Source organism: Danio rerio, chromosome 6 (assembly GCF_049306965.1).
Source record: "Danio rerio strain Tuebingen ecotype United States chromosome 6, GRCz12tu, whole genome shotgun sequence".
NCBI classification, from domain to species: domain Eukaryota; kingdom Metazoa; phylum Chordata; class Actinopteri; order Cypriniformes; family Danionidae; genus Danio; species Danio rerio.
The window spans coordinates 13,367,087-13,384,441 of record NC_133181.1 but is presented as its reverse complement, the minus strand read 5'-3'; the positions used below and the strand labels follow the sequence as shown (position 1 = coordinate 13,384,441).

Sequence of the window (17,355 nt, the reverse complement as noted above, 5' to 3'; positions counted from 1 at the left end):
CTAGAGAATAATAAGTTTTGTAATATTTTTTTAATCCTTTATATTTATATCCTATATCTATTCTTATTATATCCTATATATAGGCCTATCCTTAATATTTTAATTTTTTCATATGTAAAGATATTTGCGTATTGCTCTACATCTTGTGTGTAGGCTATTAAGCAGTGTGTAAGCGAGGCGTTTAGACCGGGTTTGTTTTTGTCTAATGAAAAATCTATTATAGTTTCTCAAAATAGCAACGCGCCAGCAGTGCGCCTTAGAACGCCTTCCTTTTTAGACCAGAACGCCTATGGGCGCACATATAAGCACTTATGCATTTGCTATTTAAAGAGTGTGGCGCAACGCCTCAAAACGACTCTTGCGCCAAGCAGAAACTAGAAAACAAGTATTGCGCCGTGCCTTGCGCCACATTGCGCCGGGTGTAGGATAGGGCCCTAAATCTCTGACAGTGTAGTAATGCCTTTGCAAAGTTTGTGATAGGAAAAATAAATAAATTAATTAGGTTTTTAAGTTTTTAATTAGGTAAGGTAATTGAACAGTTCATGATTTGTTCTAATTCAAACATCATAATCACAGTCGTTTGCTTCTTAATACAGCGGTAAGTGCAAGCTAATTTGTCTCTCTAACATTCCTGCATAATCTCCAGAAACCCGCCACCGGCTGTTACCACCGAATCTCATTGTGCCCGTGTCTCTTTTGGCCCGTCTGCAACCCGAGCCGCCCGAGGCTGCCACCAGGCAAAACTTCCATATGTTCCTGGTTAGTCTGGGTGTGCAGAATGTGTCCCCTTTCCTCAAGGTCCCATCGTGGCAGCGCAAGCCCCGCCCTTCATCCCTGCCTTCCGGTGCCTCCTGTCACAGCGCATTTGGGCCGCGTTGATACACACGGGCAGCAGCTTATATTCAGAGGGCGTGCGGCGGCTATCTGAGCAGCGATCTGTCACATCGCGTCCATCTGTGCGAGAAACACAGGCGAAGAGACGTCTGATGCTCTGCTGCTGTGTTTACGTGCGCGAAAAAAAGCGCCTTCATTTGCGTATGTATGCGTGGAGGATCCAAACGCACGATTGTGATGACAGTTTAGAGGTTTTATTCCTTCTTCTCCCCACGTCCGTTCCTCCCACCATCACCACCACCCCCCTCCACCATCCCTCCTTCCCCTGGGTTGTCAGCCGGCTTTTCTCTCCAATTATTCAATCTGGAACAATCACGGCCGTGACATTTCCGAATCTGACCTTCTCCGCTGGAGATCGCAGCCTGCCTGTCGCTATTTGCCTCCCTCTATTTCTCTCTCTCTCTCTCCTTTTTCCTGCACTCGCATCGCTTCTTCTCCTCCTGTCCCTCATCCTCCTTGAGTCCTCTCTCTCTACTTTTCTTATCCTTCACTATCTCATCCACATGCACGGCCGCCCGTCACATTCTTCCTCCACTATGATATGTCATTCATTCTAGCTGCGGGTCCTTTTTATTAATCTAATCTGACGCTAAAACTCCCTTATCTGCGTTTTCAGTCATTTGTAATGTCGCGTTTTCTTTATTTCATTATAATTTCGCTCGCAGCACACACACACAAAAAAAAAACGGCCTGCTCTTTTCGACGTACCTGCGAGCTGTGGTCTAATAAACATTGAAGCTCAGCCAAGCGTTTTCTGTCTGCAGGACACAGCCTTTCGTGTTGTGCTCTCTCTTGCTTGGTTATATGAATATTCCAACATTCATATGTGCATATTACGAGTCCCTATGTACGTATTTTTTTTGCCTGCATCATGGTTTGAGCGCACAGCCGCAAGCGCCGGCGCAGGTTCATGGGATCTCTAACAAAGCATGCTGGTTCCTTCGCTGCACATTATTCTTTGAGAAGTGTGCCCTTTAAACAGGCTTCCTGCCTGTGTTATTATTTTATTGTCTGGTGGAGTTGCCCCGAGCATGTGTTAGCATTAGACATGCTTACGCGGGTTACCTATCCCTCTGGTTGTTTAGCATTGAGGCATTTTCTAAATCAAGGAGCTCTTTAGTTGCCGTAATACAGTGGTATCGCATTGGCTTCAAGGTTTCCTGTAATTCATGTTTCAAATGTGTCTGAAATTGTTTAAATGCCTTGAATGACCCTGTAACAATATTGAATGCCGTCACACCATTTCTAAGATTTTGTAGCTATATGCGACTAAGTATTAGAGACTAATTTGTACTTAGCAGTGAGCTAAATCTGGCAAAACCTACTTCATGAAATAAGATGTTGTGAATTTTTAATAAAAAAAAAATAGTGCTGCTGGGCAAAGATTAATTATGATTGGTCACATCCAAAATAAAAGTTTGTTTTGACATAACGTGTGTTGGTTTTATACAATTGAAACCAGAAGTTTACATACACTCTAAAAAAAAGAAACATAACCATTTTTAAAAAGATGTCTGATAGTAAATCATACTAAACGTTTACTATTTTAGGTCTGTTAGGATAACCTACATGATTTACATTTGCTAAATGCCAGAATAATTTTTTTGAGATTTTTTTTTATTAATTTCTAGACAGTCAAAAGTTTACATTTCCTTGGTATTTTTTTAGCTTTGCTTTTGAACTGTATAACTTTGGTAAAATGTTTTGGGTATCCTTCCACAAGCTTCTCACAATAGTTTGCAGGAATTTTGGCTCATTCCTCCTGACAGAATTAGTGTAACTGAGTCAGATTTGTTGGCTGTCATGCTCGCACAAGCTTTTTAAACTTTGCTCACAAATTTTCTATAGGTTTGAGGTCAGGGCTTTGTGATGGCCACTCCAAAACATTCACTCTGTTGTCCTTAAAGCACATTTTAGCTAATTTGGCATTTTTACATAATGTTCTTTCTTCATGATGCCATCTCTGCTGTGAAGTGGACCAGTCCCTCTTGCAGCAAAACAGCCCCACAACATGATGCTGCCGCCCCCATTCTTCAAAGTTGGGATGGTGTTCCTAGGCTTGTAAGCTTTCCCCTTTGTCCTCCGAATGCAACACTGGTCATTATGGCCAAACAGTTCAATCTTAGTTTCGTCAGACCACAGGACATGTCTCCAAAAAAATATTATTTTTCCCAGAGTATTTTAGCAAATTGTAATCTGGCTTTCTTGTTGATTCTGGCTTGTTTGTTGATTTTCCCATGTTGTCACACAAGAAAGCAGTTTGTTTGAGATTTTCCTTAAATATTATTCTACAGTTGTGCCTCTAATTAACTCAGATGTTGTCAATTAGCCAATCAGAAACTTCCAAAACCTTTACACAATCATCTGAGCTTTTTCAGAGGCATAATAATCTTATTGTATGTAAACTTGACTTTTTAGGAAAAATTATAACATTTTCTCAACAAATATCTCTCTCATTATTCTGCTATTGAGCATAACAGAAACTAATTTGATAATCCTAACTTACCTAAAAGAGAAAAAGTTTAGTCACTTTAACATCTGACTTTTTTAAAATGGTTATGTACCTTTTTATGTAGTGTATGTAAACATCTGGTTTCAACTGTAGTATGATTTTGGTTGTACAATCTGATCACTGTTGGTAAAAATGACTTCCTGTATCTTTCTCTTTAACACCGAGGTTGAATTAATCATGCACTAAAAGAGCTTGCACACGCTTGGACTGTATCAAAATAGGGGATGATTATCTTGGTTTTTCATACTGACAAAATTTGTCCATCATTCAATCATGTGCAATCTCTTCTATAGTGGGTTTAATTTGTTTTTGAATAGTTTTCCTTAGATTTTCTTACATTTTTAAAAATGCATTTTTCTGTCAGGGTTATGGTGAAAAAAAGGTATTTAAGTTATATAATAGTACCAAAAGTTTATCAAACAATGCATCGCTTACTGTTTGTGCTTTTTCAAAAAGTTATGGTCTATTGTAGGGACACACATATGCAACAGAAATAATGAGATACTCAGACAAGCACAGAGACCTCAGTTTTTATACATACAGCGCACAATGACAACTGTCATTTTGTTTATTTTTTGTGTATGAAAGTGACATTTTGAGTAGAAAACAAACTCAAGGCTACAACATCTATTAACAAAATCAATGATAAAACTATATATACAGCTTGAAAATGTGAAGCGACCCAATGCATAATGGGAACACAGATGACAGAGGTTTTACCTAGTTTTATTACTTTTATTTATATTCTCAGAGAATCATTGTTAACATGACTAGCAAAGTCAAATATATTAATAAAATAATTTCTACACTTAAAAATAATTTCAGTCATTCATTTTCTTTTCAACTTAGTCCCTTTATTTATCAGGGGTCACCACAGCTAACTAATTAGTAAGTAACACAGCTTACTAATATTAAAATAATTACAATGATTAAATAATTAATAATTATTTAAATGACTTTTTTAAATTACCATGTCTGAAAAGTAATTTAATTTATCATGAAGGATTTTAATTGCTTGACTTAATTCTACTTTATATCCCTATTAATATCAATGCACAGACATTCATTTATTCATTCATTCATTCATTTTCTTATCGGCTTAGTCCCAATATTAATACGGGGTCGACACAGCGGAATGAACCGCCAACTTATCCAGCACGTTTTTACGCAGCGGATGCCCTTCCAGCTGCAACCCATCTCTGGGAAGCATCCACACACACACACAAACACACACACACACACACACACACACACACACACACACACACACACACACACACACACACACACACACACACTATGGATAATTTAGCCTACCCAATTCACCTGTACCGCATGTCTTTGGACTGTGGGGGAAACCGGAGCACCCGGAGGAAACCCACGCAAACGCAGGGAGAACATGCAAACTCCACACAGAAACACCATCTGAGCCGAGGTTCGAACCAGCCACTCTGCGACCTTCTTGCTGTGAGGCGACAGCATTACCTACTGCGTCACTACGTCGCCAATGCACAGACAATAGAATTTAAATTCCTTAAATTTGAGTCAAACATGGCCTGTAAGCTTTACTAAACATGCTTAAGCATTTTAATAAACAAACATTTCATTTCTTTGTTAATAAATAGAATTACTCTCCATAATATACATATTATAATAAAATATTTAGGCGAGGCAGTGGCGCAGTAGGTAGTGCTGTCGCCTCACAGCAAGAAGGTCACTTGGTCGCTGGTTCGAGCCTCGGCTCAGTTGGCTTTTCTGTGTGGAGTTTGCATGTTCTCCCTGCGTTCGCGTGGGTTTCCTCGGGGTGCTTTGGTTTCCCCCACAGTCCAAAGACATGCGGTACTTAGAGTATGAGTGTGTGTGAATGTGTGTGGATGTTTCCCAGAGATGGGTTGTGGCTGGAAGGGCATCCGCTGCGTAAAAACTTGCTGCATAAGTTGGCGGTTCATTCCGATGTGGCGACCCCGGATTAATAAAGGGACTAAGCCGACAAGAAAATGAATGAGTGAATATAATATTCATTAAAACATTAAACATTTACATACAATATATTAATTACTATCTTAAATAAATGTTTCTTAATTCTGTTAATTCTTAATTCTATGCAATCATCATGATACCTGTAACTTTTAGCTGAAAAACATAATTGTTCACAAAATATATTTGTATAATAAAAATACAATTATTCTATTTTTCCGAATTGATTTATACTGAATTATAGATGTTTTTTACTGCATGTAAAGCAAGTATGTTATAAGTAACTGTAATCAAATTACAGAAAAATGAACAGTAATCCATTATTTTATTTTTTCAAGTAACTTAATTAAAGGAACTAGTTACTACACTCATTACACCCAACACTGCTCATAATGGTCATACATCTCCATTTAAATCATTTTTAAATAAACAATGCTGTTATTATGACAAATAGATTTTTACAATATGTTACTTTTTAAAATTGAAATCATTAAATGAATAAAAGAGTTGAAGAATGTAAAACTTTGGCTAAAATGCTGTTTAAATAAAGCAAAGCTCAAATGTAAAGACTAGAAAAATCTGTTTTATAAAGCGAGGTTAATGTGTGCCTGTTTTTTGCACATGTGTATTGTGACACACTCTGTTTCTGCATTTTCAGGGCAGCACAATGATGCCCGCATGAACCTGGCCATCGCTCTTACAGCTGCTCGACATGGTGCTGCTATTGCTAACTATACAGAAGTGGTTCATCTGCTAAAGAAACCAGACCCCAAGACAGGCCAGGAGAAAGTATGTGGAGCCCGATGCCGAGATGTGGTCACAGGTGAGAAATGACCAGGATGAAATTTAAATTAACTGCTTTAGTTCAATAGTAAATTACATTTCATTACATTTTAAGTTGACTTCAGAGGGGAGGAAATGTATGGAAGAGTAATGTGTAGTCATATTTTGGAAATATCCAAATATTTTTTGCCGAAAAAATATTTATTGTCAGTTGCACCGTTTGATGCACAGTTAACAACACAAAAGTCTTTTTCAAACTAAACAGCTTCCTGTTGGTCAATACAGTGAATAGATATGAATATGTAAATAAATACCTCTCAGTAACATAACAGCTAGCTCTTTGCAACTCTCACATGGTCGCTCACTGAAGCTATGCAGGGCTGCGCCTGGTCAGTACCTGGATGAGAAACCAAATGGGAAAGCTAGGTTGCTGCCGGAAGTGGAGTTAGTGAGGCCAGAAAGGGGTGCTCAACCTGCGGTCTGTGTACGCCCCAGTATAATGAAGGGGACTCTATATTTCTCAGGATGAGATGTTAAACCGTTAAAAATCCAAGGATGCCCTTCGACATCAAGAGTAGGGGTTTAACCCCGGCATACTGGCCAAATTTGCCCACTGGCGTCTTAACCATCCCCATATCATAATTGGCTTCTTCTCCTCTCCACCAATAAGCTGGTGTGTGCTGTGCCCTGGCAAATTATGGCTGCTGCCGCATCATCCAGGTGGATGCTGCACACTGGTGGTGGATGTGGACACTCACCCTCAATGTGAAAAGTGCCTTGAGTGTCCAGAAATGTGCTATATAAATGTATAAGAAATTTAAAACACACACACACACAGACACACAAAATGATACCAGGGTGAAAACCGCAGTTAAAGGTGCAGTAGAATTGTTATCAGAAACTATTTTTGTGCTGGTTGAAATTCTCTTCACTTTCTGATAGAAATCATTAAATAAAGTGGTACAGGGCTGCAGGATACTCCAAAATTATGCAATATTGTTGAGTATCGCAATAACAATATAACATTTGTCTACAAAATTATTTAAATCATTTATTTATTTAATGATATTAAAACAAACATGAACAATATATTTTTTGGATCTAATTAATTCTAATTCATTCAAAATAATGTCAAGTCAACTGTGTCAAGATGCAAACATTAAGGGAAAAAAACATGACATGAAGAGCATGGAGGTAGTGGTTTTATATTTATGTAGAAAATATACTTTTTTGAACCAAAAATAATGAATTAATAATTAATCCTTTAAATTTGTCCTTTGTAAAGATATTTGTGTATTGCTGTACGTCCAGTGTGTATTAAGCAATGTGTAAACGTTTTACACCTGCACAGGTGCATAACATGCTCTGTGCTGGACTTTAGAGCAGCTTTCAGTTGGTCAATGGCACAGTCTATTTCAGTTTCTCAAATTAGCAATGCACCAACAGTGCGCCTTAACACATCTCCTTTTTAGACTGGTACTCCCATGAGTCAAAAAAGTGGCGCAAATGAATGCTATTTAAACATTGTGGTGCAAAAAGTGAAAATTAGGGTTACGCTGGTCTGAAAATAGCAACAAATCGCACCATACACGTTTTGTGCCTTATTGTGCTGAGTGTAAAACAGGGCCCTTAGACTTTAAAACACTATGAATGAGTTAAAACCTCAGCACAAATTCTGACTTTGATTGGCTGTCGTTATTTTCCTCTCGTCTCAATTCCTGCCATCAGTTTTTATTTTTCAGCTCTAGTCAGTAGCAGAACAGCTACTGGGGAAGTGGGGATAAAGATAGTAAGGCCCCATCTGATTGGTCAAATTCATATAAACGACCAATACATTAAATAAATGTAATTTATTACACGCCTGCGATATATATACTAAATATACTGTTATAGCAAAATAATGTTGCGATTAATATTGTGCAGCCCTAGTCCCAATGAATTTATATGTATTTTACTATTCTGTGGAAGGTGTAGGACCTATAAAAAGTGCGTCCAATCTAAACGTTCGGTCCTAACATTATGATAGGCTGTCCTATCTGTTTGTCAAAATTGCACACCTATTCATGCAAAAGAGGATTACGTCATCGGCACTTTCACAAACACTGTTTAAACAGAGAATGCAAACAACAACAACCTTCCTTCTTTTTAAAAGTTTGGTATAATCACTAAATGTACTTTAAAAATGTCTCTCTTGTTATTATTACATGATGTATTGTAGCTATGTTGTCTAGTTCTCGTTCGTGTTCACGTAGGCTTTCAGTGCTATTACGTTAGCATTATCCTAGATCTCCTATTACACCTTCATGAAAGCATCGGATCAAAGCAAGATTGATATATTTGCACAAGCTCTGCAATAAGCTCGAATCATGTCAGCAGATTTCGAAATTAAAATTACATGATGGTTGGATTATAAAGTGAGATTAAAGACCTTTATCTGCATATAAAGCATTGGCATTACAGTGCAAACTAGCCCTTTTGGGAGTTAACTGAACATTTTATTAAAATATTATGTCATAAGACAATAGAGAGGTTTTCAGGAGCCCAGCGGTAAACTAATCACCTTTCAATAGCTTCTTTACCTTTTCAGCTCATAATCCTTTCATGAAGAGATTTGTCTTCTACCCTCAGCAAATGCTCCCTCTGGTCAGTGGCGTTCAGTGAGTATAACACCTCTCTCTGCTGTTCACAGGGCAGGAGTTCGACATTCGTGCCAAATGTGTCATCAACGCCACCGGTCCCTTCACTGACTCACTCCGCAAAATGGACAACCAGAAAACTGCCAACATCTGCCAGCCTAGTGCAGGAGTACACATAGTCATCCCTGGATACTACAGGTACCTATCCTCGGCCCGGTCAAATTCTGCTGTAATTATGACAAATAACTAATTTCATGATGGAAGTAATGTCATATCGGGATAATGATGTATCATGACAATAACTTTTTAAAGAGTTAGCTCACCCAAAAATGAAACTTAAGTTATTAATTACTCACCAACATGTTGCCCTTCCATCACCTTTAAAGGGTCATGAAACACCAAAACACATTTTTTGAGCTGTTGACAGTCGTATATGTGTCCCACACTGCTAAAAACACTATTAAGACACCTATATTTCACTAAAAAGTGTAAATTGGTTGTTTTTGCGTTATTTCTAGCAAATTCGTACTTCCGGTTTGAAACAAATTTTTGAAGCTGCGTCACGGCCATGACATAATAGCCTGTATTCCAGCGTGCAGACTGGACGTCTGTGCCAGAGTGTGTCTTATCACATCTTACAGCCTGCTGCATTAATGCATGAGTAAGGCTTGGTTCAAACCTTGGTTCAGCGCGCTTTATTGTGCAACTTCATTAATATTCATTACTGTCACAGTGTTTAGACGACAGAGACGCCACGTTGTATTGGCAAGCGTGAAGTTTTGCTTTTATAGTTTGCTGCCATTAAGTTTTGTTTTCATTTTCTCTCTGTGAGAGATCAGCTGGAGTCACGCGTGGATTAACAGTGTACGCGACGCTCGACAACAATAACTTACGTGTCTAAGGAGGAACATTGTTTACCTGAGAGCTGTTCTCATCTGCAAACGCTGAGATCCGGATTCGCTTTAGTCTCCTCTTAATAAAGACGCGGCTCTAGTTGCTGTGGATTGTCCTGTCTCTACAGATTTGGTAAGTGAGCGACCAGTGCTCTTTGTTTATTCAGTTCGTATTTTATTCTTATCGAACAAACTATTGCACCGAGTGTAAACAAGTTAGCACTACAACCAAACTATAACCTCGTGTAGGATTTAGTGACCGGAATAACACACGCGGCTTTCTGACGCTACCTGCCGTGTGCATCTAAGTTTCCGGGAAATGCGGAGTTTTTTCTCTCATTAACCGTGCGGTATCAAACATTGCATGAAAATACAAGCTTAGAGCAGTTTCTTGAATCAAATATCACGTTTGTCGCGAGGGACATGAATGAATTCCCTGAATGAAAGAGCCAAACTGCAGTTAAAGTCCACCATTTAATAATTTGGCAAATAATTCGACTACAGAAGTCCATGTAAACACAGTCACATTGGCCGCTGTGGTTGTGTGTTTTGACTCTGAAATTCAGCGCGCCCAAATAGACACTCCCACACCAAGCCTCTTTTCTTCCTCCGACACTCCCCCCTAAACAGAGCTGGACACGCCCACTTTTCTGACTTTTTCCAAAGTAGAGGTGTGAAAACACCCTGCTGATACGAGGGGGTTTCATGCCCCTTTATCATTCGTTTATCTTCAAAAAAAATTGAAGACATTTTTGATGAAGTCTGAGAGCTCGCTCATCCTCCACCAAGGATCCAAAGACTAAGGGTCCAGAAAAGGAGCCAAAAACACTCAAAACATGAGCATTATTTCTCAGATCAATGGGAGCACCTATTGATGCATTATTACCTACACCTGTCACTTTTTTCCAACAGCTGTCCAATCACAGTGGAGGAGGGGTGTGGTAATAATACACATGCCAGCTGTCATAACATGTTCATTACATTAATTGTACGACATACAGACTATAAAAACTTATTCTCCCCCCACGTCAGATCAGGGTGTGCATTTACTATGGGCAGTACAACATATTTGCCAAAACAATAAAACAAAAAACGCTAAATTGTGCTGTCTATAATCCCTGATAATAACTCCTGTATAGTAGTCCCACAGCATTCTGACACTCGATGACACTTGAATACCATGTCAGAAAAGTCTAGTGACTCGTAAAGGGCTTTTTACAGTGTCTGCTATAATGTTAATGTTGTTTTTGTGTTACATCGTAACATTTTATTGTTATGATAACATGATATCGTTGCCTTCAGTGATTTCCTAGAGATAAATACCAAAAAACAACACAACTGGAACAACTACAGCAGTCGCTATCGTCAATCTCATATGAAGCAAGAGATCGCGATGATATATGATGACGTGTGCAGGTGCTGTAGCGCTGTCCCATTTCTTAGGGGTAAATTTTAAGGCCCTTCCTATTCAAGGAACTGAGGCCTTACTAACACTAGGTACAGTTGCCTCGAACCGGGCCAAAGCACGCTTGTCCCCCCTCCCGTCTACCCCGATGGCCCGCGCTCACACCGCAAACGGGCTTCGGCACGCTTACGTCATCGCTGCTGCGCTGTTCAGTGAGAAGCGCTCTCTCACTCAGCAGCACAGTGGAGATTTCTCTAGTTATATCGTTTCAGTCGTTTGATATGCCGTCAAATATTTTGCCAAACAGTCCTTAGGGATGCGGGGACACGCAGTCAGATATTTCGCTGAACAGATCCGCCACTTTTGGCGCTCATAAACAATCATAAAGCTCTCGTGCTGCAGGAATGAGGAGGTCTGCTGAAGGCGCGCAGCTGTCATGCAGTGAGGTGTTTGCGTCTTTAATAAACTACGGCAGTTTGCGTTCACTGAACAGTAAGAATGATTAATAAATCCATATGAAACAGCCCCTTAAAAGTCACGTCTCGCTTTCAGTTTCAGGCTTTGGCGCGTTTTGCACTCACACACAAGCGTACCGCGCCAAAGCCCAAGTGAACCGGGCTCAGGCACACCTCTTCCAACCGGGCCAGGGCCGGCCAAGTGAACCATGCTTGAGCCCGATTCAGCGCACTCACACTTCTCAAACGATCCGTGAAACGGGCCTGGGCACGGTACGGATGTCATAGTGTGAGTAGGCCCATAGTTTCAAGGGCAAAGAGGAAGGGATAGAGGTACAAAAATATAATTGGTATTGGGCTTTAGTCTTATGCCTTCAAGCTAAAGAGAATTGAGACACCCCCACCCCTTAACATGAACACGCAAGGGCTAAGAGGTAGAATTGGGATTGGGCCAAAGCATTAGCCTAATCAATATGATTTTTCGACACCATGAAATAAACGATAAAGCATAATATAAGACAAGATACTTTATATTTCATCCTTATGATATATCTATCTCAATATTGCACAGCCCTATACTGTTAACGGTTATAGATTTGTATCGTACATCTGTGTCCAACCTGCAATTACAGTCCAGACAACATGGGGCTCTTAGACCCTGCCACCAGTGATGGCCGTGTCATTTTCTTCTTGCCCTGGGAGAAGATGACTATCGCTGGCACCACAGACACTCCTACTGAAGTCACAGCTCATCCCATCCCAATGGAGGATGACATCAACTTCATCCTGAGTGAAGTCCGCAACTACCTCAGCCCCGATGTAGAAGGTAACGTTATTTCACCTCTGCTTTTCCTTTTGAATGCTTCTCAAAATGTCACATTCTGCACTTATGTCAACAGGAAGTATAAATAACTTTAAAGCAAAATACAAAACTGTTGTTTTGTCTCAAATTTCAGATTTTTGGCTTTTTTGGCTCTTCATGATGTGTTGCTTCAGTCTATTGGAAAGGCAACATCCGAATACAACTTAAAAGAGATAGTGAAAATGTATTATATATTCGTGTGGTTTCAAACCTTTTTTGTTTGATTATTATTTTTTTGTTTTAATAAATTATTTTGTTAGAAACCTATAACCATTGACTTGTATAGTGGGAAAAACAAATACTATAGAAGTCACCAAAATTGGACAAATCTGCAGCAACTGCGTGATGCTATCATGTCAATACGGACCAAAATCTCTAAGGAATTTTTCCAGTATCTTGTTGAATCTATGCCACAAAGGATTAAGGCAGTTCTGAAGGCAAAAGGGTGTCCAACCCGGAACTAGTAAGATGTACCTAATAAAGTGGCCGGTGAGTGTATATGTATAAACTAAGCTGTCAACAAAGTTAAAGAAACATTTTGAACGTAGTTCAAGGTTTCTGCTCTGCTTCTGTCCAGGTTTCTGCTCTGGAATTTTCTGCACACGAGTGCTCATTTATTTAGACAATGCCTCATTTGCATATTTAAATTTATCATAAAGCTTTTGATACTGAATATGTTTTCTGTATACAATATGGAAGTATATTATCTGAAATTTTCACCCTATTTACCTGAGGGTCTTAGAAATGCAGTAACAGACATAAATTCAACACCCCTGGAGTGCTGGTTGATTTACTGCCTTAGGCGAAAGAAGACATTTCAGACAGTTTTGCGGTTCTTTGCATAATGCATATGTCTTAGATGTGTCTAATTGTATAGGCTTAATTTAGTGAGCTAGGGAGTGTAAATCCTGACCTAATTTAGACCTTTTCTTTAATAAATGTGTCTCAGCTTGACAGGTTGGTAATCGTAAGGAGGTTAATAATCCTGGTTCAGATCCTTTCTAACAATTCCAGTATCATTAATTAATTTACATATTTTGAGGAAGAAATGTTGAAACAAAGGAATACCACAGGATACAATTTAGATGGTGTATTAAGTTGAAACTACTGTAGATCTACATAGATGGTGTTTACTTTGTATTTAGACTCTGTATATTTGAGGTGGCATCATAATCGAATGAAGTGAGGAACTAGGGTGCGTTTCCAAAAACCATCGTTAGCCAACTAAGGTCCCAAGTTTCGTCGTTATAAACATAGTTTGTTGATTTGGCGTTTCCCAAATCCATCATTCTAACGAGCATTCGCATACTGCGTCACAAACTTGCATGTTGTCAACTACACCTCTAGAGCTGAGTTAGAAGTATAGTTCCTGACTGTGTTCTATTCCCAGTTATACCCCTTATGCTCTATTTCGTTAGAACGTAAAAATTTAAACTTGGAATGGAAAAAACATTAAAGCCATCTCTTTTAGCTGTAATTTGCTTTCAAAGTATTACAGTTCAGTTTTAGCGATCATCATATTTACAGATGCGTTCCCTTAGTAGTGCACTTTGAAAACATTTATGCCATTTTGAACGCAGCCATGGCTCATGATAAAAGCTTTAAGTGACTTATTATTTTAAAGCAGAATTTGCATTTTCAGGGATATGATTCTTCCATATAAATACGGATTTCCGTATTTTCCGAGCTCAATGGGGCGACCCCTGTCATTTGCGTAAATCCAAAGTTTTTATTTTTTAAGGAGGGGGGTGGGGCATGGTCTCGTCTTCCTTCTTTTTATAATTTGCAGAAAAAATTAAGTTTTTTTCTCTAAAGAAGTTAAGAAGTTACTTCAACCTGTTTAAAGTGTCATTATGGGTGTTTTACGTTATAACTAACATGGTTCAAATGATGGGTCTGTGACAAAGCAACTACGGTGTTGGGAAACACTCGTCACCACATCATTCTTTTCCCAAGCGATGCATCGTATTATGATAGTTCAGCCATGAGATACACCCCTGGCTGGACTATATTGGTCTCTTTGGTTTATACTTTCTGTACATTCAGTAGTGCTGTCATGTTGTTGTTTTTTAATAGTAGAAAAACAGGAAAGCTGCATTCCCAACGTAGTCTCATGACAATATGTAACATTTTTAAAAAATTAATATTATTCAAACACTCTTATTTGTACATTTTAGTACATTTTGCTCATCCCTAATTAGGACACCATGACGGCAAAAAAATACAAATACAGTGCTCAGCATTATTGAGTACAGCCCATTTTGGAAATGAATATGTTTATCCATTTCTCAGTGAACATGGGTAATGTATTTTTGTGCATTTAAATAAAACAGATTTATTAAACATATAAATTTATTGAAATAATATTTTAGTCACCAAACATAATTAGAAATTGAAGGATAATACAATTAAATTCAAGCTAAATATTGCAAAAATAAAAAAATCAACTATTTTTTTCAATTGTTTTGCTTCTCTTGATTTTTTCCTCTCTTTTAAAGTTGTATTTATTATTTTTCTATAATATATAAATTTAGCTGTACTAGTTTCTGAACCATTATCGTTATTTTAAGTTATTTTAACCATTATCGTTATTATAAGTTATTTTGATAGATACGCTCCAGAATTGGCTTTAGTACTGACTTATCTAATGTATAAGCACTAATATAATATTGTTTGGCTTTCTATTAAAAATATTTAAAGATAGATTTGTTGAAGTCAAAACTTAAAGTTGTTGAACTTAAAGTTGAAGTCAGAATTATTAGCCCCTTTTTTTTCTTTTTTAAATATTTCCCAAATTATGTTGAACAGAGCTTGGAAATTTTTACAGTGTGTCTGATAATATTTTTTATTCTGGAGAAAGTCTTTGAAAGATTTGTTTTATTTTGGCTTGAATAAAAGCAGATTTTATTTAAAAAAAAACATATGTAAGGTCAAAATTATTAGCCCCTTATATGTTTTTTTTTTAATAGTCTACAGAACAAACCATCAATTTGCAATAACTTGCCTAATTACCCTAACTTGCTTAACTAACCTAGTTAACTTAGTTAAGCCTTTTAATGTCACTTTAGGCTGTATAGAAGTGTCTTGATTAATATCTAGTAAAATATTATTTACTTTCATCATGGCAAATATAAGATAAATCAGTTATTAAAACTATTTTGTTTAGAAATGTGTTAAAAAAATATTCTCTCTGTTAAACAGAAATTAGGGAAATAATTAAACAGGGGGGCGAATAATTCTTACTTCAACTGTATATATGCTGAGCACTGTATAAAATATAATAATACCTGTCTCCACGTATTTTGACTGAAACTGCTCACATATTTGCATGCGATAATTTTTTGTGTTTCTAAAGGCAACCCTAATTTGACGTTTACATCTGATTTATTCATTTGTTTTCCTTCAGCTTAAGCAATAAGTATTTACTGTCATTAATAATAATAATGATAATGTGCTAAAGATTACTAGTAATTAAACCAATTTCTACAATTTGCTTTTCCTATCTTTTAGTTAAAAAAAAAATCACTTTTTTTTTTTTTTTTTTGGTAGAAAATATTTATGGCAAATACATTTTTGTCACTGGCTATTAAATAAATCTTACTTTTAAGGATTTGATAAATCCTTGTTGCTAAAAAATAAATAAGTAGAGCAAACAATGATACAGTTTGATAAGTCAAAATTATACTCCTCGTGTTTATTTTTTAGTTAAGTATTTTAGACATTGTTTAACAGAGCAATTTCCTTGTTTGTTTTATTTCGGCTAGATTAAAAGCAGTTTTATATTTTGAAAAAATAATTTTAAGGTTAATATTATTAGCCCCTTAGGCAATATTGTTTTACGATTGTCTACAGAACAAACCATTGTTAAACAATCATATCCAAGCCTTTACATGGCATGAATACTAGTAGCTTGAAAAATATCTAGTAAAATATTCTGTTCTGTCATCATGGCAAAGACAAAAGAAATCAGTTATTAGAAATTAGTTATTAAAACTATTATGTTTAGAAATATTTTGAAAAATCTTTCTGTTAATTAGTAGAAAAGTAGAAAATATATACTAAGGGGCTAATAATTCTGACTTCAACTGCATGTCTTAATAACTATTTTTTCAATTGCATTCAAAATCTATATGATTCCTATTTAAGAACAGACAGACCGGCAGTATACTAGACAGACAAGCTTGTATTGGCTGCGTTAAATCTAGTAACTACTACTTGGGACTGATAAATCCTCCACGCATCACGTCTCTATCTGAAAGCGCAGGTATTGATTTGTGAGCGCAGCCCTCTAATTGTTCAAAGCGCCAAAGATGCAGCCTTGATTGCTTGATTGATTAGCTTCATAACTAATTTTCCCTCACACACACACACACACACACACACAAAATGCTTCCTGCTTTTCTCTGATTGTTGAACAAGTCGTTAGGAGTTTGTCTCAGTCAGTGCTGCGTGTGTCTTTCAGCTACTGTAGAAAGTCACCCAGCTGTCTGTATTTAACAGAACATGCGCTGCTGCATGCCAGGGCGTTTCTGCTTTGTTCTGGGCAGGAATGAGCGACCGGGCAATTCAGTTAAGTAAAGCAGAGATGGAGGAATGACACAGAGACCTTGCCTGGATGGAGGGGTTTGAGGATGGACTTTACTGAAGGGGTTTGGCTGTGGGAGATTTGTCTCGCTGACAGTGTAGAGGAAAGATCTCCCCCTCAAGTAGAGATTTTCCGCAAGAGAGAGAAAAGAGGATGATTGTGAAGATTAATGTTTTGATTCAATCATTCATTTTCCTTCGGATTAGTCTCTATTTCAGAGGTCGCCACAGCGGAATGAACCGCCATTTATTCTAGCATATGTTTTACCCTGTGGATTCCCTTCGAGCCACAACTCAGTATTGGGAAACACCCATACACACTCATTCACACACACAGTCATATCCTACGGACAA

The 17,355-nt window shown here is 37.7% G+C and overlaps 1 protein-coding gene across 3 annotated transcripts in view; it reads left to right on the top strand.

The window, feature by feature from the left end:
* The window catches only part of gpd2 (glycerol-3-phosphate dehydrogenase 2 (mitochondrial)), an 83,607-nt gene that overhangs the window by 38,685 nt on the left and 27,567 nt on the right, over positions 1-17,355 (top strand). For all 3 annotated transcript variants that reach the window (XM_005165843.6, XM_068221793.2, NM_001045348.1), the window contains 3 exon segments: positions 6,042-6,206; positions 8,856-9,000; positions 12,188-12,381. In XM_005165843.6, the coding sequence (XP_005165900.1) occupies positions 6,042-6,206; positions 8,856-9,000; positions 12,188-12,381 (504 nt within the window).